We start from the raw sequence: 27,588 nt of genomic DNA, 5'->3' as shown, positions 1-27,588 counted from the left end.
AGCTCCCATTTTTGACCACTTATATAACTAGGTAAAACTTTAAACTATATTTTATTTTCTGTGTCTGTGAGCCTTCATGATGCATGGCATCACATGTGCTGGGACCTGTGGAGGCAAGAAGGGCAGGGCAGGTCCTCTGAAAATGGAGTACACGGGAGTGTGAGGTGCCATGTGGATGCAGGAAACTGAACCTGGGTCCTCTGAAGAGCAGCCATTCTAAGTTAACCACTCTCTCTCCAGCCCAAAGCACTTAACAAAAATAAATTTCCTTTTACATAATTTTTATCATTTAAGGACAAAGAGAAAAAGTAATCCTTCCTACTGTAGGGCACTAATAACCACAGACAGTAACTAGGATGCCGCAGCAAAGGGGCAGAAGAGGGAACGGAAGCATCTGGTCTAAGTCCATGTCACGTTGTACCTTAGAACTCAATATAAAATGAGAAAAATGTTTTCTTTAACCCCTACCATCCAGCACAAAATAAAATACTGACAAAATAGAAGACAATTAAGAGCACCATCATGGCAAAGTATAAGCCACCTGTAAATTATTACACTATGTCCTCTGGTGTCCCACAATTTTAATCCCAGCACTTGGATCTTTGTGAGTTGAGGCCAGACTGGTCTATAGATCCAGTTCTGGGCCAGCCAGAGTTACACAGAGAAACCCTGTCTTGAAAAACCAAACAAATAAAATATAATCATAGAGATGTCAAGGAAGATTACCACTGAATAAACAACTGAAGCGACAGTCACACAAGCCATGCTGGGTTGTAGTGTACACAACCTCAGTCAGCCCTGCTGCTCTAGTGTATTAACTGCAACAGCACAAATAGCTTGCTGCTAGGTCTTCATTTACTAACTTACTTGTAAAAGCTACACACCAGGATCACACAGACAGCAAGGCCTTATGTGACAATCTACAAGAGATGACAGTACAGCACAGGTCTGAGTGGTGGAAGTGAAACTCCAGCATATGTGCATGAAGATACAGAAGGAGCTAACACGGAAAACGTGTTCACTCTTGTCAGAAAGACTTTAGGCAAGCAGCTTGGGGAACTTCATGGGGACAGATTAATGAAAAAGGGGGGAGAGCTCTAGAGGGGAGAAAATTACAACATGAATCCTCAGAGATATTTTATAGTACTGAAAGCACAAAGGAGAAAATCCAAGCTTAAGACATGTCACTAAAAGCATGCTCACGCTAAAACTGTGACAAGGAAAAAAGGTACCATTCAAACTATTAATTTTTTTAAACAAAAAGTACAACACGCAGTTTTCCATATTTCTAATGTTTTTAATTGTCAAGACAAATAATAGAGAAAAAAGAAAAAAGGAGTAATTTCAACAAACAGTCCTGGGACATTTGACATCTACTTCCAATGTCACATGTAAACTATCATCCAAAACATACCTAAGACTCAAATGTGATAATAGAATTCTTTGGAGCCAAGGGTAGAGTGTATGGTCACATGTTTGAGACCCGAGGCTTAGCTCCTAGCACACTGAGAAAGAGAACTGAAGCTATTACTACTACAACTACAGGAAACTCACGTGTTGACTGTGGATTAGGTAATAGTTTCATAAGACACCAACGGCAAAAGCAACAGAAAGTGACAAGCAAACTGCATCTGTGAGTAAAAACTTCTAGAGTAGAGAGAGAGGGCTCCAGGGGTGAGAGTGCTTACTGCACAGATATGAGCACCTATGTTTAGGTTCCTGGCACCAATGTTTTTAAGGGCAGGGTACAGCTGTGCACACTTATAATCCCAGCACTGGGAAGGGAGGACAGGTTTGCGGCAGGGATAGGATCACTGAGACCCTGTCTCAAGGGAATACAGCAGAGAGTGACAGAGCAGGACCCACACCACCACCTTCTGACTTCCTCAAGGGTGTGCAAATACATAAACCACACATATAAACTAAAAATGTGTTAATGGACACCACTGAGAAAGTGAAGACAGGTCACAGAACAGGATTTAATATCTACAAGCCATTTATAAGGGTCTAGTACCCAGAATATATAAAGAACACAGATTAACAACAACAGAAATGACCAATAAGCCCGTGGAAAGTGTTCAGTATCATTAGTCATCAGGAACGTGCAAGGGAGCACACGAAGCAGCACTTCAAGCTCGCTGTGCACCTGCACTAACTTTCATGTGTCACTGCAATACCGGAAAACGAAAGTCCTTCAATGCTAAGTGCAGGGCCACAACGTGAGTCCTCATTTGTACACACGCTCAAAAACACACATGAGAAGTTTCCATGTGTGGTCCTACAAAACCTGTATGTGGAATTATTCAAAGCAGCAAAAAAGTAAAAGTAACCCAGATAGTCACCAACTAATGAGCACTCAGATAAAGGGACTGGGCCAAGGAATGAGGTGGGGATATGTTTCAACCTAATGCTTATGGAAAGAGCTGACACTACAGCCACATTTTGAGTAACTCCTACACAGATGCACAAAATAGATGGTGCTTGCCAGAGGCCTGGGAAGGGGAGTAGGCAGTTACTGCTCAGGGTATGGACGGTTTCTTACCAGGGTGATGAAATCGTCTGAGATTAGGTCATGTGATGAGGTCACAACCAAGTCAATACTAAGCCAGGTAAGAAGTATGACATACAAGCTATACGCTGACTTAAAGAATACCTGTGAAAAGCCAAAATCCACAGCAGCCACTCAACAAATAGACTTGAGTCTAGAAATTAAAAAGAGAAACTAGGGACTAGTGAGGTGGCTCGGTGGGTAAGCACCTGCCACCAAGCCTGATGACTGGAGTTCAGTCCTGAAGACCCACAGCACATGCACGTACACATAGTAAAATGAAGAAATAGATAATTTGAAAATGTAAAAGCTAACACTATACTTCATATTACGTTTAGCAGTTACCAGGTTCTTTGGTGCTGTGGCTTTCAGGGTCACTTAGAGCCCTCAGGTATGTTCAGGCCAGGAACCCTAAAAGGAAGAGCCTCTTGGAGAAGTGGGAGTAACTTAAGGCACTGCCGTTGCTTACCTGCAATTCCTCTGCTGTGGAAACATCCAGTCCTGTGAGATCTTGTATTCTCATATTAATTCGAGACACCACAGGGTCTTCATAGCCAGCCAGCCAAGCACTAGGACAAGAAAATATTAGTTTTATGGCTACTGCTTCATTAGATACCTGACATTTCCCAAGCGACACAGAGGACATTAAACTCACTGTGCATACTAACCCACTGTCCTCCCACTAAGCGTCCTTCTCGGCCCTCATCTCCGCTGCTCTAGCTTCAGCCTCTCAAGAGCTACGATAACTAGTGTGCACCAGCGCCCAGCCAGGGCCATAAACTCCCACCTGCTCTGCTTGTCTGATGAGACTTTTGCTGACAGGAAGATAACATGATGCAGCCACTGTAGGGAACAGCTGAGCAGTCCCTCTAAATGTTAAACATAGCTGCAATACCACCAGCATTTCTATTTCTATTTAGAAATTCAAGAAAAATTAAATCATAAAATACACAAATGTTCATAGCATTATTAAGGGCTAAAAAGTAACAACCTCAATGTCCATCAATTTATGAACAGACGCCTTACAAATGTGGTGCATCTAAAATCATGAGTTATTGTGCCGTAAAAGGAATAAAGCACAGATACATGCTGTAACACAGAATCTTAAGATCATGTTAAGTGAAAAGGCTTCATGTTATGACTTCACTACTGTAAAATATGCAGACTAGGCAAATAATATCGACTCACTGGTTTGCAGGGGAAGCTATGGAGTGGGGATGGGGGGAGTAATGAGTAGCTCCATTCATGGGATACATGAACGGGGTGTGTGCAGGAAAATGTTTCAGGAGTCTGGGGAAATGGCTCAATGGATGAACTGTCCCCGCCTTCAACAGACAGAAACTGTATCCTAGGGCAAGTGGGCTAGGTAGACTAGCCGAATGAGCACAGTCCTACTTCAGCAAGAGACCGTCAGTTTAAAAAAAACAAAAAAACAAAAAAATACAAACAGAAAATGAGAAGACATTAACCTCTGATCCTGACATAAATGCATGCATGTGTACCCACACACACACACACACATGCACACCACATATGAAAAAGAAAATCATAGTGTTTAGTAAATGTTACTATGTAAAAATGGAGTCAAATGTTAACTACACAACTAAAAGGACTTAAAACACCTGAAATACACACTTTGAAAAAGTGAATTTGACAGTTGTGTCTGAAGTAGATGCTTTCAACCCTAGGATTTGGAAAGTTGAGATAGTATTGGGAGTCTGAAGTTACCCTGAACTACAGAAGAAAACCCTGTCTGAAAAAACAAAACCTGAAAAGCCAGGCATGGTGGCGCAAGCCTTTAATCCCAGCATTCGAGAGGCAGAGGTAGGCAGATCTCTGTAAATTCAAGGTCAGCTGGGTCTACAAAGTGAGTCCAAGAACAGCCAAGGCTACACAGAGAAACCTTGTCTCAACAAAACAAACCAAAAACCAAAAACCAAACAACAACAACAACAACCAAACAAAAAAAAGAAGAAAAAAAAAAAAAGAAAGAAAAAGAAAAAAAAAAAAGAACAAAACTTGGTAAAAATTAAAAATGCAAAGACAGGGCTAGAATTGGGTGGATGTGGAGGGTTGTGAGGGGAAGTGAGAGGGAAAGGAAGTGACAACCGGGCTTTAAATTAAATACATAACTGAACTAAAACAATTCCCCCCCAAAACCCCCAAAACAACCAGGTGTGAGAGATGGTTCACCAGTTAAGCGCACTAGCTGCTCCTTCAGAGGACCTGGGTTTGGTTCCCAGCGCCTACACGATGGCTCACAACTTTCAGTAACTCCAGTACCAGGGTATCTGATGCCTCCTTCTGGCCTCTGCTGGTACAGACATACATATACGCAAAACACCCATATGCATAAGTAAAATAAAATTCAAAATGCTTTAAACATAAAAATAAAGGAGTTAATTTTATGACATAGACACTGTATCTTCATGTTTAAAAAAGTTCCTTCAATGTAAGGCCTAGGATAAACCTCAGACCGTAAAGGAAATGGGACCCCAAATTCAACTATACCCTTCATTTTGCTTCTGTCTGGTCCATCAACATTTTCTTCCCTCGCTTCTCTTAATGATTTTACAGTATTTTTTTTAACAGTATTCTTGCTAAAAAAAAAAAAAAAAAAAAAAAAAAACCCCAAAAAACCTAAACTTAACTGTCCATAAAAAAATCATAATTCTGCATTACTTTTCTTTTTTATTGTATTTAATTCTGTAGTGCTGAGGATGAGACCTAGGGCTCATAGGCTAAGAAAACGCTGTATCCCTGAGGGGATACATCCCACCTCTAACATAGTCACAAAATAAGGCAGGCATGTTCCAGGAAACTCCATGACTCCATGACAGCACTCCGATTGTAAGCTTGTGCTTATTCTAACATATAATTTGTTACCCAAAGACAGAAACCGACTTGCACTCCCCTGACGGCCACAAACTTTAAAAATGCCTATTCATTGTTGTTTGGTTGGTTTGGTTTTTCCAGATAGGGTTTCTCTGTGTAGCCTTGACTGTTCTGGACTGGCTTTGTAGACCAGGCTGGCCTCGAACTCACAGTGATGGCCTGCCTCTGCCTCCCAAGTGCAGCACCATGCCCAGCTTTCATTGTTTTTTGTTTGAGACAGGATCCTATGTGGCCCAGGCTGGTTTTGAACTCATTTTATGAACTGAACTCACAATCCTTCTGCCTCCACCTATCCACTCTAGTAAGGCTATATGTACCGTATCTTCCACTAAAATATAAATAGCCAAGTATCTTCCTTCTGTATTCATGATACGACTTATACTTTCAATTATTGTTTTTCTACATTGTTTAAAGCAAGATTCCTCTATTTTAAATAATCTTGACTTTTAACATAGGAATCGTAAAGCACCACGGAGAAGTTGGCTGAAGAAGCAACACCTTCACACAGCTTGCAGAAGGAAGGCAGGCTAAGTTGAAGCCATTTGGGGACAGTTACAGATCTCCAGAGGAAGATGTCAGTAATACAATCTGAACAGTCACAACTCCCACCACAACGACAGCTGTGAAAACTAAGACGTCACACAATTAGCTAATACAAACCAATGCACTGTCCCCTTGTAAGGGCAAATGATAATGCTGGGCTTAAAGCCTTAGTTCCTAAGAGCAGCGGCCCCAGTTTCTAGTAATTCTTCTTTAAGTGCTTGCTGGTTAGCTAGACTGAGAACTATAGTCCTGGTAGGATAATTAGGCAATAATACATCTGTCTACTTTGAGCCACCCAGTAGAGGGCAGCGTTGTTATGCGTTAGGGCAGTTTTTAAACAATTTGAAATCATTCAAAACTATGCCATTCTGGCCAGGGGGTGCCAGACACCTTTAATCCCAGCACCTTGGAGGCAGAACCAGGAGGAGCCCTGTGAGTCTGGGAGCGTGACTGGTTTACACAGCAAGTTCCAGGACAGCCAGGACTATACAGAGAGACTAAGGTACCCACCACCATGGCCAGTCTAAACTTTTGTTTTAAACAGTAGCAAACTTCCACGTATGCTTTGCCAAAGAAAAGCCATTTGCTGGAATAATTTTTCCTTCTATATAAAATTATATAATCACTTAGAAATGTCTTCAAATACAAACTAAATTCCCTTTTGGAATGTTATAGAATGCAAATGTTGCTAGGGTAAAATGTTATTAGCTGACATATAACATACACACATTTTTTCCTATGAAACATTTTTCTTATAATTTATAAGGGAAACAAAATGCTTATTTAACTTATTACTTCAAATTTTAATATAAACTTCCAAATTCAGGTTTTTATAACTACATCCAGAGTCTCAGACTTGTACTAAGGTAGTCCCAAGTATTAAGGAGGCTGATGCAGGAAAATAAGTTCAAACTGTGCATCAGTAACTTGGTAAGACCCTGTCTCTATATACAAAGTAAAAGAAGAGAGCTGGGGACACAACATAGGGTGGAGCACTTGCCTAGCACACAAGGTCATTGGCTCATTAGCTGGCACCACAAAAGAAAACTTGATTTCCACCAGAGATAATAAACATCCAAATCTATCCATCTATCCTTCGATGAAATTCTTTCTAATACTTTGTTAAAATATTTTAACAAATATTTTATATTTTAGCAAATAAATTCTATACTTGCTAAAAGAATATTTTTTAGGCAAACTCAGTATTTAGTAGTTAAGGCCTGTCTCTCAAAGCATATTCCTATTCTTTCAAAATAACTATTAAAGTCACCAAAATATAATACTAATTTTGTATTAGTTTGTTTACACACCACACTTTACCAAGACTGGTGAGAATTATTCTCAGGCATCGAAGCTACTAGCTACAAGCCTCCTGTTGCCACCTAGGATGTATAGTGTCAAGTATGACAATGCCTTCCTCAGTAACCCACTAGAGCTACTTCTCTGGGTAATAAAACTAGAATATAAAAAGTAAGTCTGAGATGCTTGAAGAAAACAAACATTTGCAATCTGCTTAAGAGTCTAGTGATGGGGCTGGAGAGATGGCTCAGTGGTTAAGAGCACTCCCTGTTCTTCCAAAGGACCTGTGTTCAATTCTCAGAACCTACATGGCAGCTCACAACTGTCTGTGACTCCAAGATCTGACACCCTCACACCAATACACATATTAAAGTTAAGTAAAATATTTTGAAGAAAAAAAAAAAAAGAGTCCAGTGATGTACTTGTCTGAGTAGTCCTTCTTTACATCTATTTTATATTTTTAAAAAAGCTTTTTAAAATGTAATTCAAAACACTTCATTCATGAAATTTTTTAAACATTATAATACAACTGCATCATTTCCCCATTTTAAATGCTTCCTAGAAGCATCCAAAACAAGAAAATTTAAAATGCTGGCTGGTTCTACAACAGTAAGAATGTCAGATCCATGCATGAGTCTCTGAAATATGGAAACGGCCCCACTATGTACACCAGGCTGACTTCAAACTCACAGACTGAGACTTCTTGATCTCAGACTTCTGAGTGCTGGGATTACAAGCATGCATCGCCATACCTGCTGAAGGTCACTTTTATAGATTAAGACTCAGTAACAGAATGGAAAGTCACCTTAGGTTTAACCTGAAATTTAGATTGATTACAGGCCAGGTATGGTGGCATAAGCCTGTATTTCCAGCACTCAGGGAGGTAGAGGCAGACAGAGCTCTGTGAGTTCAAAGTCAGCCTTGTCTACAGAGCAAGTCCAGGACAGAAAGTCAAGGCTACGCAAAGAAACCCTGTCTTGAAAACACAAGCAACAAATAAATACTGATTACAGTTTGCAGAAGCGCTGTGAATCACGTCTTAGAATAAATGCACCCAAATTAATTTCTGCAAATCCTTACTGTTAAAATCTACATATCCCTTTGCACTGTTTATTAGTGGTAAGTCGACTTTCAATATAACTTTGCTTCATTCTCTTATTTTGAAAATGTTGGTGACTTCTAGAAAATGATTGCTTTTTAATGTATTTCAGACACGCAACAGTGCAATGACCTGATGCTTGTTATTATTTGGCTTAAACAAACGAACAAACAAACAATAACAACAACAAGAAACCCCAAACAAACCATGAACAGGACCAATGTTTAAGTGCTGCCAAGCCAGATAATGTCCTGAGTTTGAGCTTCGTGACCCACATGGTGGAAGAAGAGAAGCAATACAATAAGCTACCTGGTCTTTTACTGTTTTTTGTTTTTTTGTTTTTTTAAACTGGGTCTCACTGTGTAGCTCCGATTCCTCTGGAACTCTATATTCAGACCAGGCTGTCCTCAAATTCATATGAATCTGCCTGTCTCTGCTTCCTGAGTGCATGCACCACTACACCAGCTTATCTGATTGCTCTCTGATCATATGTGCACTGCATACAGCATGTGTGTAAACATATATATACATGCATACAAACATGTGCATATGTACATGTACACATAAATATAATGTAATCTAAAAAAATTTTTAATGAACACAATACTTGGAAATCTTACACCATTTCTCCTCCCTGTACCCTGAACTTGCATTTTCATTCCATTCCTCTAGTCAGTGGCTCTCAATGGAGGTAGAGGGTAGAGAGACGGTGGCAGTAGGGACCTGTCCTACCAAGGCACAACCAACAACTTAACGTTCCCTACACCTTCTCTGACTGTGACATGAGGTGGGTGCCAGATGCTGCTAGCCTTGCTCAGATAGCACTACCAACAAAGAATGACCTGATTGAAAACATCAACTGTCAAGCGTGGTGGCACTTGCCAACAGGCAAACGCTAAAGAAGATAAAGCAAGATGACCAAGTTCAATGCTAGCCTGGGCCACAGTGTGGCTGAGGACGTATTTCCCTGCTAGAGCGCTTGCCTAGCTACGGAGGCCCTAGGTTCAACTCCCGGTGCCACATAGTAACAAAACAAAACAAAAAAAGAGCCCTTAATACCAAAAATGTTGATATTAAGAAAACTTCTGGAGTTCTGATTTAACACTGAAAAGTACATTCATCACACTGTAGTTCTCCAGGACAAAAATGTTTATATAACTGACAAAAATACAAACTTCCTGTTGCATACATAAAGGCCCTCATCAAAAGTAGTATCTTTAGTGCTGGCTCAAGCACAAGATCATGCCACAAAAGCCTGAGTTCCTCTGTAAAAACAAACAAACATGCATGTCTGCCTGAGCAGTGGTAGTGTGTGGCTTTTATCTCAGCACTTTGGAAGCAGAGGCAGACGGATCTCTGTGAGTTCCAGGACAGCCAGAGCTATACAGAGAAACTCTGTCTTGAAAAAGCAAGTCTGTAATTCCAGCCCTCTTATGCAAAGATGGGAGGCAGAGACAGGAGACGCAGCTCAGGGTCCAGCGAGTCCTGAGTAGCCAGCATGGCAGACAGAACAACAAAGACCATGCGGCAGCCAGGAGGAAGAGGGGATGGACTCACAGACCCTACATGGCCACGGTGGCATGCACACACCCACACTCACATACACAGCAGTCAAAAAGGACTTTAGAACAATTTTTAAAAATAGTAGCTTCAGATTGAGTTATTCCAACTAATATTAGCACACATTAATCTAAGCAATTGATTAAGCAATTACTATCTAATATATTTAAATGTTTTTAACATGATGGACAGAGTTTAGTGTTGTATCTGTGGGAAAATATTATTTAGTGTTAGAATAAAACAGAATTCAGTGCGATGGAATTTGTTTTCATTTTGAACTGAGAAATGCCGTGCTAACCTCACTCAGCCCTAGCTCTGAGTTATGCAGCTAAGCTGACCATGGTTACTTCTAAATGTTGATCAAAGCAAGGAATCTGAAACTGACTTGTGGAAGCTTCTTTGTCCTTTTAGGCATTTCCTCTACAGTGACTGGTGACCCACAGAGAAGCCCCAGCTTCATGGCAGAGTTTGCCTTAGGCCTCGCTGCACATTACCAGCTGGTACAGCCAGGGCCTCCCCGGGCACGCCATACTTATCCAAGACTGGAAGATGCCTACAGCTGCCTTCATCTGCTGATCATGAAAATCAAGCAGACACCAAAACTTCATCTGACATCTACGTCTTCAAAACTACACCATGTATTTTGTCAAAATTCTCAAGAAAGAGCACTCCAAATACGCCTCAAGTTCTGCCCATTGGTCCCTTACCTCTTAGATACTCTGTACTGTGCTGTGGTCAATTTCCCCGTCTCAGGGTCATGTACTGTAGCTCGGCTCAGCTACGAAAAAAAAAAGAGAAAGGACACGGGCTTACACTCCAGCAGGCCGTTTGGGCTTTGTTCACTTTGTTTTGCCACAGGTGATTGGAAGGATTCAGATTGGTCTGCATGGCGGGTAATGGTTCGAATCAGCAAACATTCAGAAAGGTGGCAAGAAGAAGAGCCACGTGTAAGTCAGGAGAAAAACGGTTGACAGAATTTGATTGTAAATGTATTTGTTGTCCTTTCACTTTTTTAAAACTCAAATCCTTTGAGGCTGTATGTAAATGACCCGCAGCAGTGAGTTTCACAGGCGCTCTCCCAGGACTAGAAGTTTAATGTTCTTCAAATATAGTTTATTAGTTCATCATTTTAAAACTTTCATCAAGACAAAACTGTTTTTCAGTCTCTCTGCATCATCCAGGTTAAGAGAGATAAGTCCTTTGGAAGCCTGAGCTCAGCCTCTCCACAGCCAAGTTTTGGGCCAGTGATTTTTTTTTTTTTAATGAAAAAGTCCAGTAAGAACAGATCACTCCATAATGACAGCGACAGATTAGCATCCATGCCCAGGATGGTGGTGTGAGGCTCACCTTAGCCCACTGCTTCTTTTTCTTTATTTCCCACTCTCACAACAAAGGGAAAAAGAAAGGACCAGGCAATTTCCTTAGTGTTTAATACCTGATCCTAAAATACAAAGCACTTAATTTCTGAAACACGAGACCAATCAGAGATTAAAAACAGAACTTCTAGTTAAAGGGAATGCCTGTGAGACACAAAGCATGCGTCCATGCGCTATTCTTAAGTGTAAGGCGGCCACCTGAGCTGGAGCCTGGAAACGATCCTCTTCTGTAACTAAGAACTCTTTAGTTTAAAATACTCATTAGGAGGAAAAATACGCAGTATCCAATCTTACCTTTTGCTAATTCTGTAATGTACCGTCTCCAAGGCTCCTGTTACTGGGTTTGAAATGGTGGCTCGCCTCAGCTGTGAAGCCAACCGTCAGAACAGTTGCATTACAAGACAAAAAAATTAATCACGTTTACTTAACCAGCCAGAAAGCTGGGGTTTCTTTTCTTCTTTAAACAAAAGAGGGTGAATAGAAAATAACTCAATACCCTTCCAATCACCTTGTGTTGAGCCTTGAAAGCCAGTTAGTTTTTTGGGTTTTTTTGTGTGCTTCTTAAAAATTATTTTATTTGCTTTTGCACTGCACGAATAGAGGCCACACAAACAGAAAAGGTTGGGCGATTAAATTTTTTTCACTAGTTAAAAAATGTTGATACAAAAAGAAACATTTCTAAAACACAAAGTACATGTACTCTAAAACCTCAGATTTTAACCCCAGTAACAAACATGATTATAAAGGCCTAAACTTTGTTTTAAAGTCACTCTTTTCTCTCTTCAAGATATTATGTACTCAGTAATATATACAGTAAAATAGCCTTTCTGCAGCTAGGTAGGTAAAAGGAATGCCAAGATAATCATAGATAATCAGTTTTGTTGTTGTTTTTGTTTGTTCAAGACAGGGTTCTCTGTATAGCCTTGGCTGTGCTAGACTCGCTTTGTAGACCAGGCTGGCCTCGAACTCACAGAGATCCACCTGCCTCTTACTCCTCAGTGCTGAGGTTAAGGCGTGGGCAACCAGGCCTGGCTCAGAATTCTTTTTAAAATTAGAGGGTAATTCTGAAATAACAACAACAACAACAACAACAACAACAACAACAAAACTTTATTGCCACTAAATTTACTGGTCAAAAATAATCTCAAGAGGGGGCTGGAGAGATGGCTCAGCAGTTAAGAGCACTGACTGCTCTTCCAGGTCATGAGTTCAATTCCCAGCAATCACATGGTGGCTCACAGCCATCTATGATGTGATCTGATGCCCTCTTATGGCCTGCAAGTGTACATGCAGGCAGAGCATTGTATACATAATAAATAAATAAATCTTTAAAAATAAAAAATAATCTCAACCAAAAAAAATTCCTTTGAAAACTGAGGCCTTCTACCTCAAAAGTAAATTTTTAACAAATATTTTACCAAAAAATACTGGTAAACTGGGTCTAACTACAAATAAAGGGCTGAATTAGGAATTCAAAAGAGAATGAAAAAATATGGACTAATTTAAGAGGCAGAATGCATGGCAGCAGATTTTCGAGAATGTCCCTGAACAGCTCCACATTAAACTAATGTGACTTTTTAAAAAACTGTCAATTTGGAAAAATAATAAAACTTGAAAAATTTAAGTTTATGTAAGCATGTACACACCAGTCAGCTAACCCACCAGGCAAATAAACTGCCACCAGCTTTTAGAAATAAAATCATGATTGTACTATCCCTTCATTTATTTATGTGCTTTCTTTAGCTGCTTTCACACCTGTGGCAGAGCTGAGGTAGTTGTAGCAGAGACCATACAGCTGACAAGGCCCTCAAAAACATTTACTACCTTGACCTTTATAGAAATGTATCAACATCTACATATTACAAAAGAAAAGTAGCGATCACAATGTCATTTAATAATTGCTATCAAAGTTTGCATTTTATCATTAATAAGACATACTGTTTTAAAGAACAAGATGATAGGAAAAGGCAAGGACAGAGAGCAGTCTCCACACTCTCACACAAAAGACAAGTTTTTACACCAAACACTACAAGTGCAGAATTAGACATAATCCACATTCAACTATTTTCTTATTAATATAGATTAAGGGGGCTGGAGCGATGGCTCAGCAGTTCAGTGCACTGGCTCTTGCAGAGGACTAAGGTTCCATTCCCTGCACCCACATGGTAAACACAAGCATCTGTAATTCCAGTTCCAGAGGATCTGACCCCCTCTTACCCTCATGGGCACTGCATGTATAGGGTGTGCAGACACACAATGCAAACAAACACCATATACATAAAAGAAAATTTAAATATAGTAATATGAAAACTAGTAAACTATAATACTATTTTAAAATTAACCAGATATCTATACCTAATTACCTAATATTTTTCTACTGTTAATGTGTCTAAAGGGAAATTACAATACTAGGATTATTCGTTCAGATAAAAATACACTAGGTATGAAAACATTGAGCTTTGAGTGGTACTGACAGCTACAAAATATGTAGAAAGGTCTTCCAGTAAGACAGCAAACCACAATTTTTTGTGTAAGAACACAATCTATGGTTTCTGTTGCTCACTGTTTAAAGCCCAGCCACAGGATGTGCTACTTGTACTGATAAAAAACTGAGACAACTAGTGTAAACTGTAAGTTAACATCACTGTGTTGAGGCAGTAACACTTGTAACCACCTCAAGTTATGGCCACCTTAGTTATCCTTGCATAGATTAACACATACTCAGTAAACTGGGAAGAAAAGAAATTACCCTTGGTTTTGCTAAATCTTTGACAGTCTCAATTTCTGCATCAGAAATAATATCATGGAAACGAATAATACGAGGCTTGTCCCATTCATCCTCCTGTTTGGCTGGAGCCAGAATAAATTTAGGATTCCTGTTTCCATCATGGTAGCGGCAAAACAGCTTTTTTTGTCTCCGAGGAGTCTAAATACAAAGAAAGTAATAAACACATTAGACCCTTAGTGTCTATTCCTATATGTGTTAGGAACAACAGTTACGTTTGCACACACAGACACGGATGAGCTCTGGAACAGCACACAAAGCAGCAGTGTCCTGCAAACACTCTCCATCAAACCAAGCACTTAGGATCTTCAAAGTCTTATTCATAATTCTTAGGGTTTCGGGGTGAACTCTGTGGCAGAGTGGCTAGCTGGCATATAACAGGCACTGGGCTCAATGCCCAGCACCCAAAAAGGTAAAAGAACACTTCCTGGGGAGGAGGGATGTCTGAAATAAGGAGCAGAAGAACCAGAAGGGCAAAGGTTCATCATGACTAAGATGCTGAGTTTCAAGCTCATATTCTGTGATATAGGAGATCCTGTTCCCAAAACAAGCAAGACACAGCTCACTCCTAGAAATCTGAAAACTAACTAGACAGTTTATATTAGTATGTAACTTCTATCAATTTGTAAAGACATGATAATGCCCTCTAGTCGGTTTGAGTTTATATTTTTATAAGACAGATGTTTATTAGAGCCTGAATCTGGACTGCTCCTACACTCTCAGCTTGGTCTCCAGCTGGTGGTGTGGTTGGCAGGTTGTAGGTCTTTTAGGAAACAGGGCTGAATGGAAAGTCACTGGGGTGTGCCCGGAAGGTGATGTTGGAAATCCCACCCTGTTGCTCTGTGCTTCTGAGCGGCTATGGAGTAAGTAATTCTGCTCCATCACATACTCTCCCCATGCCCTGCCTTGTCATGGGCCCAAAGGATACAGTGAATGGAATGGACTATGGACTTGAAATCTCTCATAAGCCAAAATAAAGCTTTTCTCACTTCCTTCCGTTCCTCTTGCCAGTGCCGAGTGCAGCACCAGAAGAAGGAAGTTTCTCCAGTGGAGGCTGAAGTGCCACTGGCTTCCAGTAGAAACAGAGAAACTCGGAGTCCTAGGCCATGCGCAAGACTTCCAATCTCACAGGGGATATGGAAAAGAGGTTTTCCCACCATGTTACAGTTAACTCTTTTTAATGAGATTGCCAGTACTGGACGGAAGTGGACACTTGAAGTTCTGAAGCCAGCGGTGATACCTCAGTATTACAGTCATTTGGTCAAACCTCCATATTAATGGGAGAGGGTGTGGGTGAGGTGAGGGCTATTCCAAACTGATCTGGAAAGACTGGCAGCTGCCTCACAGCAACCAGGCAAAATTCAGAGGTGGCCAAGACGGTTCCTCTGTGGCTACCTGACTGGCTGTCAAGCCCAAGGGTCTGGCAGTGAATTCTTAGGGGGAGGAGGGGGCCTTCGTTCCCCAGAATAAACTGCAATCTCAGACAATCTTTGCTGAAGTAGATGGTGCTGGCCCCTTTAGTTCCTGTGAAGCAGGGACTTAAAAACTTGGGCAGTGGGGAGGTTTGAGGCCGAATGGGTGTCATTAGCTGGGACCAGGATGCTGGCAAAGCTGTACTTGCATGGGGAACTGTAACAGCAGACAGGCTCATGGGACTGACCACCTGCACCCTTGGGGCTGTATCATGTGCTCCTGAGGTAGGCAGAGACACCAGTAAGAGCGTTGTCCTAAACCTACCATTCTTAGAATGAGACTTTAGGTCTCAAATATGAGATTTCCAGGGTGTGAACATGCTCCATCTCAGCAGTTCAGGCCACTTCCCCTGGACGTATGGTCTACAGACCCCACATTAAATCTGTCTATCTCAGGCATTTTATGGGTGAAAGAAAGGAACCTAACACACATACTACAGTTTTTTTTAATGACATGTACAAAAAAAAAAATTGAAGGAATCTAATAAAGTCTTATTCTTGCATTGCTTATTAGCTCCCCAAGTAAAAGCAAGCACTTGATGCTAGGAGTCAGTGAACCTGCCCACAAAACAATGATGCAACATAGGTATTTGCAGTTAGTGGTGAGAAGAGTGTCAACACTCTTCAATGGCAAAATAGAAGTACAACATCAGTTTCTTAGTAACAAAAGAAATTTAAACATTTTTTCCAAGAGTTTACATTTAGAAATACTTACTCTAAAAACTCACTAACAATGTACTTCTGCTCCACAAGACAGTTTTTTTTTCTTTTTCCTTTTTGTTTTTCCAGATAGGGTCTTTCTGTGTAGCCTTGGCTGTCCTGGACTCACTTTGTAGACCAGGCTGGCCTTGAACTCACAGCAGATCTACCTGCCTCTGCCTCCTGAATGCTGGGATTAAAGGTGTGTGTCACCACTACCTGCCTTCACAGGGCAGTCTTAGAGAACATCCCATAATCAGTTCATATGGGGCAATAATGTGTAATGCACACAGTGACACATTTCATCCATAGTAGGGCAACACAGCACACTACTTTGTGCTATCATCCTGATTTTTATCACAGACTTCAAAAAAACTCCATTTCTCTAGTACAAACACATACGCATTCAAACACACACACACAATTGACTTTTTCCACTTTACCATTTTGATACCCTCCCCACGGCACAGCATTTCGTACTTCTGTCTTTCTGGCAGGTAATCCACAGCAATCCCTTTTTTCTTTGATGTAGTTTTCTGATCAGATTGGTCACCTGAAGTAGACTTATTGGCATCTTTTTCTTTACTCATTATATACTCAAAATATACTAAGTTACCATTAGCTCTCTGGTGTCCAGGATCTATTAGAGAGAAATAAAGTGTGCACACAGGCAAGATTAGTTATTCCATCATCAGAAAACAGCAATATAACACAGTTTGTTTTGTTTTTTGCTTTTTCAAGACAAGGTTTCTCTGTGTAGCCCTGGCTGTCCTGAACTCACTTTGTAGACCAGGCTGGCCTCAAACTCACAGAGATCTGCCTGTCTCTGCTTCCCAAGTGCTAGGATTAAAAGCGTGCACCATCATGCCCAGCTTCGTAATACAGTTTCTATAACATAAAGTTTACCTTCCTAATTAAGATGCTTTTGAGAAAGGAGGCACTAATGTAACTGATTAGTGCCCAAACACGATGTAACTAGCACTGTCCAGTCAGTCAGGGAATACAGTCCCTCCGTATAGAAACAGCTGGGGACAGCAGCAGGTCTGTATCTTTAGGCAGCAATCACTGTTCCTGCTTTCAGAATGTTACTAATCAGTCCAGAACAATGTTCGGTCTGATGTCAATTGATACTCCAGAGTCTTACTCAGCTGGGCATGGAGACAGAGGCAGGAGGATCTAGGATCTACATAGTGAGTTCCAAGATAGCCAGGGTTAAAGAGAAACTTGGGGGGGGGCACCACGGGAGAGAGTCCTACTCATTTATGTATGTTAAGAAATGGTGGGAAAGATAATTTTGTGGCTACAAAGTAATCACTATGTTAAAGACAAAACAGACCCACTTTATAACTAATATTCCCAACAGATAAATGCAGACCAGTTTATATCTGAGGGCTCAGTAGATTTCAGCTCTAATTTTGTAAGCAGAAAAAAGGAAACTGAAGATTTAATTTTCAAACATGCCAAAATCTACTAACTGCCTCATAAATTGCTACTGTTAATTTTTAGCTACCCTTTAGAATGGAAAAGCTAGTCCAAACAACTACACACTGACAAACAAAGAGCAGAAAGAGCATTACTTGTGGTGTGAATCAAAGTACTTTGTTTGTAAAGAATTTCTAGTTTTCTGAAACTGCTCACAATGTATGTTATGATATACAATAAAGACCTAATTATGAGAGAAAAGTAAATGTGTATGGAGAAAGGGAGTGTATGCTACAACGAAACAAAAATAGTTGACTCCTCTGTTTTTCTGTATTAATAAATTTTCTACATTGAATACAAAGTATAATTTAAATCAAGAGAAAAACATATCAAACAAGGTACGGTGGCACAGGCCTTTACTCCCGGTACTCACGGAAGCAGAAGCAGGCAGATAAGCTGAGATTTTGAGGCTAGCCTCATCTACAAAGCCAAGGACAGCCAAGGCTACACAGAAAAACCCGATCTTGAAAAACAAACAAATAAAAAAGGAAAACAAATGTTATGTGAACTAATATCTTGATTTATTCATCTAAGAAAAGCCAATTATCATAAAGTTTATTTTAAGATGATCAATCTTTTTGAGCCGTCTCATTTTTCTGACATCTATTATCTTAATCATAAAATAATTTATTAGGGGCTAGAGAGATGGCTCAGAGGTTAAGCACACTGCCTGTTCTTCCAAAGGTCCTGAGTTCAATTCCCAGCAAACACATGGTGGCTCACAGCCATCTATGATGTGAACTGATGCCCTCTTCTGGCCTGCAGGTGTACACGCAGACAGAGCAGTGTACACATAAATAAATCTTTAAAATTAAATAACTTATTAAATGTTCTTTCTTCTTAAGGTATCAAAGGCTGCCTGAATTTATTATTTTATATGTTCTGAGGCCCATTTCCATAGAGTGCAGCATAGCAGATCTTGGGTAGAAATCAAGGAATTTGGGCAGTTAGAGAAGCAGTTCAGTGGTTAAGAGTACTTGTTGCTCTTGAAAAGAGCCAGGGGTCAGTTCCCAGCACCCAGATGCTTTCACGGAGTGGGATATAAACCTTTTCTGTCTGGCCTTGGTGATCACTGCACACATGGGATACACCTACATACACACAGGTAAATACTCTAATGTTGTTTTTTAATTCTCCTATCAGTTTCCTAACATTTGAATATGAAATGCAACAAAGCAATTAATATTCTTCAAATAAAAGTAGTTAGCAATTACTATGGTAAGTAAATTTTTTCAACTGAGTTCTTCATCTAGGTTTGATCCTATTTCTTATTTACACTTCGTTTTTTTGTTTGGTTTTTTTTTTTTTGTTTTGTTTTGTTTTTGAGACAGGGTCTCACTGTGTAGTCCTGGCTCACTATGTAGACCAGGCTACCCACCTCCCACTGCCTCCCAAATGCTAGAGATTTAAGGAGTGTACCACCATTACCTAGCCAGTTTTACCACTGCTTAGCTAGTTGCAGTTTTACCACTGCCTAGCTAGTTCCAGTTTTACCACTGCCTAGCTAGTTCCAGTTTTACCACTGCCTAGCTAGTTGCAGTTTTACCACTGCCTAGCTAGTTGCAGTTTTACCACTGCCTAGCTAGTTCCAGTTTTACCACTGCCTAGCTAGTTGCAGTTTTACCACTGCCTAGCTAGTTGCAGTTTTACCACTGCCTAGCTAGTTGCAGTTTTACCACTGCCTAGCTAGTTCCAGTTTTACCACTGCCTAGCTAGTTGCAGTTTTACCACTGCCTAGCTAGTTGCAGTTTTACCACTGCCTAGCTAGTTGCAGTTTTACCACTGCCTAGCTAGTTCCAGTTTTACCACTGCCTAGCTAGTTGCAGTTTTACCACTGCCTAGCTAGTTCCAGTTTTACCACTGCCTGGCTAGTTGCAGTTTTACCACTGCCTAGCTAGTTGCAGTTTTACCACTGCTTGGCTAGTTCCAGTTTTACCACTGCTTAGCTAGTTCCAGTTTTACCACTGCTTAGCTAGTTCCAGTTTTACCACTGCCTAGCTAGTTCCAGTTTTACCACTGCCTAGCTAGTTGCAGTTTTACCACTGCCTAGCTAGTTGCAGTTTTACCACTGCCTAGCTAGTTGCAGTTTTACCACTGCCTAGCTAGTTCCAGTTTTACCACTGCCTGGCTAGTTGCAGTTTTACCACTGCCTAGCTAGTTGCAGTTTTACCACTGCTTGGCTAGTTCCAGTTTTACCACTGCTTAGCTAGTTCCAGTTTTACCACTGCTTAGCTAGTTCCAGTTTTACCACTGCTTAGCTAGTTCCAGTTTTACCACTGCCTAGCTAGTTGCAGTTTTACCACTGCCTAGCTAGTTGCAGTTTTACCACTGCCTAGCTAGTTGCAGTTTTACCACTGCCTAGCTAGTTGCAGTTTTACCACTGCCTAGCTAGTTCCAGTTTTACCACTGCCTAGCTAGTTGCAGTTTTACCACTGCCTAGCTAGTTCCAGTTTTACCACTGCCTAGCTAGTTGCAGTTTTACCACTGCCTAGCTAGTTGCAGTTTTACCACTGCCTAGCTAGTTGCAGTTTTACCACTGCCTAGCTAGTTGCAGTTTTACCACTGCCTAGCTAGTTGCAGTTTTACCACTGCCTAGCTAGTTCCAGTTTTACCACTGCCTAGCTAGTTCCAGTTTTACCACTGCTTAGCTAGTTCCAGTTTTACCACTGCTTAGCTAGTTCCCGTTTTACCACTGCTTAGCTAGTTCCAGTTTTACCACTGCTTAGCTAGTTCCAGTTTTACCACTGCTTAGCTAGTTCCAGTTTTACCACTGCCTAGCTAGTTCCAGTTTTACCACTGCCTAGCTAGTTGCAGTTTTACCACTGCCTAGCTAGTTGCAGTTTTACCACTGCCTAGCTAGTTCCAGTTTTACCACTGCCTAGCTAGTTCCAGTTTTACCACTGCTTAGCTAGTTGCAGTTTTTAAATTCCTCAAAGGAAAGAAAACAGCAGAGAACAGAGCAACTTCTGTGGCACTAGTAGGTGAAAAGGTCAATTGCCATTTACTTTGAGAAAAAGCAGTGAGAAGGCAAAGTGTGCCTGGTGGAGCAAGCCTCAGACTGCTGATGAGAAGCACACGGCTGACTGTGTGGCTGGAGAGACAAGTAATAGATATGCAGATAAGGCATATCCCCATCGTAACTAATGTATATTAGGCCAGATGACATACCTACCTAGTTCAAGAAGCTTCTTTGTAAGCAACAGTGCCTTATCCAGGTCTCCCTGCTGGTATACTGCATAGCTCAAATAATCTAGAACAGAGACTTTGTCTACGGGGGAAACCTCTCCTTCCTCCAGCTGCATTAGTGCCTGTTCCATCCACAGTTCTGTGTGGTAATAATCTGCTTCTGTATAGGCCACTTTGCCCAACTCAAAGCAGTCCTCGGCTGTTAGGAAAGACTTGTGCTGCACTCCTGCAAAAAGAAAACACAGAGCATTGGCAATCTTCATATTGTACTGTATTTACTTAGGGTTACGTAAGTTTCCAAGTGCTACTAACTTTGTAATAATCCAGTGATAAGAAAAGCAAAATCAGCTGGGAGTGTTAACACATACCTTTAATCCCAGCACTCAGGAATAAAGGCAGGCAGTGAATTATTTGAATTCAAGGCCAGCCTGGTTTATCTAGCAAGTTCCAGGACTGTCAGAGCTACACAGAGTGACCCTGTCTCAAATAAGTAATTAATCAAACACAGAGTAACAATTAGCCTAATTTTATAAACAAAATAATGTAACATAATAAAGATTACATAACTGGTACAGGGAATGTGCCTAAAGAGCCTAGGGCCAGTGATATGCTCAGCAGGTAAAGGCACTAGCATCCATGTCTGATGACCTGAGTTCATCCCTAAAACTCATAGTGGAAGGAGAGAACCGACTCCCCAAATTGCCCTCTGACTTCACATACATGACATGGCACCTATATGGCACATACATACATTTTTAAAGAACCCAAGACTTAGATGAAATCATGTAGCATATATGTTACATATTAACATCTGTGTAACGTTACTGGGTATGTGTTTTCATTTATCAAATATATATGAAAGATAAAGTTACCAAAATAGAGTTAATTAAGTTAAAGCATACTATAACACAGCAGGAAACATATCGTGTATCTGTCTGAAAAGCAACAATGAAAAGAATGAGGTATCTATCTTGCTTAAGGAACAATCTAGGCAGGAGATGAACAGGAAGACGAAGAGAAGAAAAAAGCAAACCACTGACTGCTTTATTTTCTAAAGAGTCCTCAGTGTCTGTCATTACCACCTCCTTTTATCTCTTAATTTTTGTAATTTGGATCTTCTCTCTTTATTTAAATTTTGTTAAAGGTTTACGAATCTCATTTATGTTCTCAAAGAACCAACTCTTTGTCTCATTGGTTCTTTGTACCGCTTTTCTGTTGCTGTTGTTTCTATTTTATTCACTTCAGCACTCAGTTTGACTACCTTGACCCCTACTCCCTCTGGGTGCTATTTCTTACTCTTGGGCATATATACCTGAAGGACTCCACATCCTATCACAGAGACACCTGCACAACCGTGCTTATTGCTGCTCTATTCATAACAACCAAAAATTGGAAACAGATGTCCATCAACAGCTGAATGAATAAGGAAAATGTAGTGTACTACTTAGCTATTAAACAAAAAAACAAAAACAACCAAACAAAAAAACCCTAAAAACCAACCAACCAACAAACAAAAAATACCCAAAGGTAAGTAGATAGGACTAGGAAAACAAAACAAAAAAACCATCCTGAGTGAGATAATGCAGACTGAAAAAGACAAGGTGATACATATCTATTATATGTGGACATAGCTGTTCAGTCAGCATGGCCACAGCAGTTAGGCACAGAGTCCAGGACCAGAGGGGAGGAAGAGGGTAGTTACTGATAAACAGGAGGTGGGCGGGGTGGGGCAAAGACAGCTGGGGTGGAAGAATCAAACAGGGAAAGGGAGGGAACGGGGGTTAAGGGAGGAAAATACAGGAGTTCCTCCAATGGAGTCTCACTGGGTATACAAACAACACTTGCTGGCAGGCCCCATACCCAGCAGTAGATGGCTAACACAAATTAACTCAATGGTATTTTTGGAGGTTTTTTCTGTCTCTCATAACTTTGTTGGCACCTTTTTTTTTTTAAACCTTACACATCGTTTGCTTATATGTTATGGTTTCCAATATTATTTGAATGGGTTTTACGTGTGTGTGAATGTGTGGCTCGGGGCCTGTATGTATTTCTTGTGATTTGGGGGAGTAGGCTCCCCACATTTTGTTTTGTCCTATTTTGTTTTTATTTATTTATTTTTTTAAAGATGCCTGTTTGTATTCCAATGGACAAGAGAAAGAAAGGATGCAGATCTGGGGAGGTGGGGAAGTAGGAAGATGCTGGTGGAGCTGGAGGAGGACAGTAATCAGAATATAGTACACGAAAAAAAAAAAACCTACTTTCAATAGGAAAATAACAAAATGGCAAAAACCAAAACAACGTTCCTGTTAAATTTATATAATTTACATAATTATCCTAGTGAGGGAATGAACCCACCTACAGTGGGCACGTCTTCCTACCTCAATGTATAATAAAAATAATCCCCACAGGCGAGCTGGAGGCCCATCTACTCCCAGGCTAAGCAACAAACTAATAAAGAAACAATCTTACTATAATCCCTGTATGGTATGGTATGGTGCTTGTTTATATATATAGATGACAGTTATGACTGTGCTGCTGGTACATGTCTAAAACAAGATCACAATTCAGCAACTCTGGGTGTTTGGGAGCCATGTAAAGCACATTACAGGAGAGTACACATCAGTACATGCAGACAGCACAGTAACATTCTGCAAATGGCCCAATATTCTGGCAGTGTTATATGAATATGCATGATGCTAAAGGGCAGACTTTCAGCTATTCTGCTTTGGTAAAGTGATTCTGGTTGTCCTACTATCTATTCAAACTTAGTACAGAAGACTGTCTGGGGACCGGGTTTTTGGAAAATAAAAGTTGAAAAAAAAAACACAGCATCTAAAAATTAGAGTATTCCATAGGGAGCATGAAGGGAACCAGAGAAAATAGGCAAGAAAATGGGAGAAAGAAATAATACAAGATAGTGTTTGCTTACCTCTCTAGTTTCAGGTCTCACTACTCTCAGAAACCAAATCTCATTCCTAACTCATGCATGTTTCACTGGAACCGTGTCTGTGTGTTAAGCCATCCAAAGTACCTGTTACTTATCCAAATACAATAGGCTCATTCCCTTCTGGCCTTCAGACAATGTTCCATCTGTCTGGAATACTTCTTCCCTGTCCACTCCTGTCCACTTCCTCTCCATTCTCCTGGATAAAGCCTTCTTCACAAGCTCTCAGTTATTTTAGTAAGCCTTCCAAAAGCCTTCATTTTCACTTCTATGAAGCCCAGAAACAGTATCTCTTCTGTGTGCTCCTATTACATCCCAACGTTCCCCCTTCCAGGCAGTCACTGTACCATTATCTTGAGAACCTAAGTGCCTCAGCCGACACTTAGTTGGTCACTTTGTACTGACGTTAATAACTACACATATAGCACATTTGATGTCTGCTGAGTGGGACTGTGAACCAGAAACAAAATTTTAAATGTTAAAATCTTATCAAGTGTCATAATGTAGTGCCCATAGAAATAGAAAATAAAATATATAAATCTGAACACTTACACAACTTTTCCAGCTTATTAAAAAAAAATCTTACTTAATGTAATATATTAGTTACTATCTCAGGACTTATCCCAAGCAAAGAGAGATGCACAAGAAAGCATCTTTATCAATAACCATCTCTCTGTCATAAAACCATTTTCCGTCTGACCATAGGCAACACATTTTACTTCTCCAGGAGTGAAAGAAGACAGTGAGCCACGATCTCACAGAAAAAGTGACAGAAGCAAATTAACATAAAATCAGATGTAACTTAAATTTTTCTTTGCCCAAAATAGGCTGTGTACTATAATAGGTTGCATCATGCCACAAAACTTTTTTTAAAATTAAAAACAATTATGTGAATGTGTATTCTGCCTGCATGTACGTTTACATACCATATATGTACATAGTGCCCATGAAGACAGAAGAGGGTATCTGATCCCCTGGAACTGGAGTTACAGATGGCTATAAGCTGTCTTGTATGTGCTGGGAATTTAACCCAAATCCTGTGGAAGATCAGCCAATGCGCCTAACCACTGAACCATCTCTTTAGCCTTATATTACAGAACCTCTTAGTATCTGTCCATATTCAGAACATCTTAGCTTTTAGTTAACAAAAATACATTTTGGTGATTTATATACCAAAACACTTAAGAAACAGCAGATGTTCTAAAAGAAACACTGGAAACATTTCTTTTTCTTATATACTAAAATTACTTCTTTAGGTTGTTCTTGGGAAGCAGAAGCAGGCATATCTCTTGAGTTCCAGGCCATTTAGAACTAAATAGAGAGACCCTGTCTCAAAAAAAAAAAAAAAAAAAAAAAAAAGCCAAACATAAATAAATAAAAATTTTAAAATAAATAAAAGGGATAAAAAAATAAGCTACAGTTTTAAACCTTTACAAACGAAAGCCAGGCATAGGATATATGAGGACGGCCACGAACTGGAGTTTGAAACCAGCCTGAATTGCAGGGGACCCCGTCCAACAGACGTTAAAATGTAAAATTAGATTTTCCTAGTGGACTGAACAGCTGGGCACCAACATGGGTGGATGGAAGAGTCCTCTTACCTGGAAGATTGCCCTTTGAGATGGTGTCTGTGTCCAGATTGTAGGTGTCTTGGAGACGAAACAAAGCTTTAGCTGCCCCAACCTGGTCTTCATCATTAGGGAAGTATTGCCTCTGAATGGTTAGGTTAGAGATGAAGCCTTGAAATAGAAAAAAGATGGAGTATAAAAAAAAGTCATCATATTTCTACCATACCATGAAATTTCTATATTTTCTAAGAAACACAGAGAGAGAGGGGGGGGGGGGAGGGATATAGAGAGAGAGAGAGAGGAGAGAGAGACAGAGACACAGAGAGAGAACAGACCATTAACTTCAATTCCTTAGTTCCGTTAAAATGTGAGCAATCTGAGATCACTGCAAAATTACAACCATATTAGTACAGACCAACTAATAATAATCGTTTTTACACAAAATAACAAGGAAAAACAAAAAACCCAGAGGCCAGGAATGGTAGGTAGTACATGCCTCTAAACCAGAAACTCCTACAAAGACAAGTGTTTCAGGACAGCCTTGAATAAATAATAAGACTCTATCTCAAAATGCTCAAATAAGCCAGGCATGCTGGCAAATGCCTTCGTGCCAGCATGGGGAAGCAGAAGCAGGGAGAGTCTGTGAGTTCCAGGCCTGCTAGCAGTACACAGTAAGACCCTGTCTACAAAAATACAGACACACAGAAACAGAAATACAAGGCTGGAGATATGGATCAATGGTAAAGTACCTGTCTAAAATGCACAAAGCCGTGCGTTCCACCCTCAGGACCCTTTCTCTGACACAAACACTAAAGGATTTATATAAAATATAGTTAAATCAAACTAACAAACAAATTACTTGGTAATTTTCCCTTAAGGAAAATGGATTATAAACACTCCTTTAAAGAAAATGTGATTTAAAATGTTAGTAATAGGGCTGGAGAGATGGCTCAGAGGTTAAGAACCCCAAGTCCTGTCAACCACATGGTGGCTTACAACCATCTATAATAGGATTTGATGCCCTCTTCTGGCCTGCAGATGTACATGCAGGCAAAGCACTGTATACATAGTAAATACATCTTTAAAAACAAAACAACACAACAACAACAACAACAAAGCTGCCAGGTGTGGTGACGCAGGCCTTTAATCCCAGCACTAGGGAGGCAGAGGCAGGTAGATCTCTGGGTGTTTCAGTCCAGCCAGGACTGTTACACAGAGAAACCTTGTCTGGGGGGGAAGAGGGATATTAGTAATACAAATGTCATCATTATAAATAATTTCATTAACTTATTGTCAACTCTGTATTTTTGATCAGTAACCATCAGGTAGTTTTAAATTAGGAGAAGCACACACATGAACAGCTAGCTGGAAGAAGACTCCCATTCTATCAATATTGTCTATTTCAGAGCAGTGCTAACAATTTCCAAGAGAGAGGTGACAATCAAGTTGTCAGAAGATTGTAAGGTCGAGAGTTTTTGTTGTTGTTCTTTCCTCTCAGTTTTTATCAAGACAGGGTCTGGTTAGAGCAGGCTGGCCTTGAGGCTCTGCCTGCCTCTGCCTCTTGAGTGCTGGGTTAAAGGCACGTGTCACTATGTCCTGTTTCTATAATGTTTCTTATGCATCAAAATAAACCAAATATGCTGCTAAAGCCCTCCCAAAGAAAAAGAGAAAAATGTATATGTGATTACATATACCCACACACAAATTATGAGATAACTACCACACACAAAAATGCCAAAGTCTCAAGGTTCATATTATAAAAGAACTAAAGGTGGGGGGGGGGGGAGAGGGGAGAGAGAGAGGGCACGCGCACATAGGAGACAAAAGGCATTCATCTTTGTAAGTGTTCACAGTGTGTTAATCCAAGGGCAAAATCCTGTTCATGGCAAACTAGTGTCCATTTGCCATTATTTTTCATGGCCCTATAGGTAGTAGTGTTCCTTCCTTATCCACAGGAGGCACACACAAAACTGTTAGTGGTTGGAAAAAACCACGGATAGTACCAAAACTTTACAACTGTTTTCTTTCCTACATACATACACATGCTCAGTATCTTTTCTAAGTAACAAGGTGAGCATCATGCAGTGTGGGTGCAGCTTGTGCAATGTGAGGTGCAAAAGCAAAACTATAAA

General features: G+C 40.3%; 1 protein-coding gene across 2 annotated transcripts in view; it reads right to left on the bottom strand.

Annotated features, from left to right (window-relative positions):
- P4HA1 (prolyl 4-hydroxylase subunit alpha 1) overlaps positions 1–27,588 on the bottom strand; it is a 60,954-nt gene that overhangs the window by 6,775 nt on the left and 26,591 nt on the right. The window contains exons 5-10 of one of the 2 annotated variants that reach the window (XM_084753575.1): positions 25,490–25,627; positions 20,931–21,170; positions 16,720–16,916; positions 14,070–14,246; positions 11,615–11,685; positions 3,018–3,117 (exon numbers count right to left, since the gene is read on the bottom strand). In XM_084753575.1, the coding sequence (XP_084609701.1) occupies positions 3,018–3,117; positions 11,615–11,685; positions 14,070–14,246; positions 16,720–16,916; positions 20,931–21,170; positions 25,490–25,627 (923 nt within the window). Of the gene's footprint in view, positions 1–3,017; positions 3,118–10,651; positions 10,723–11,614; positions 11,686–14,069; positions 14,247–16,719; positions 16,917–20,930; positions 21,171–25,489; positions 25,628–27,588 lie in introns of both variants that reach the window. The other variant, XM_084753574.1, reaches the window with a different exon arrangement.

The sequence above is a fragment of the Acomys minous genome (genome assembly GCF_964271855.1).
Source record: "Acomys minous genome assembly, chromosome: 13".
NCBI lineage: Eukaryota > Metazoa > Chordata > Mammalia > Rodentia > Muridae > Acomys > Acomys minous.
Note: the sequence above shows the minus strand (reverse complement) of the source record. Positions and strands in the feature narration are given on the sequence as shown.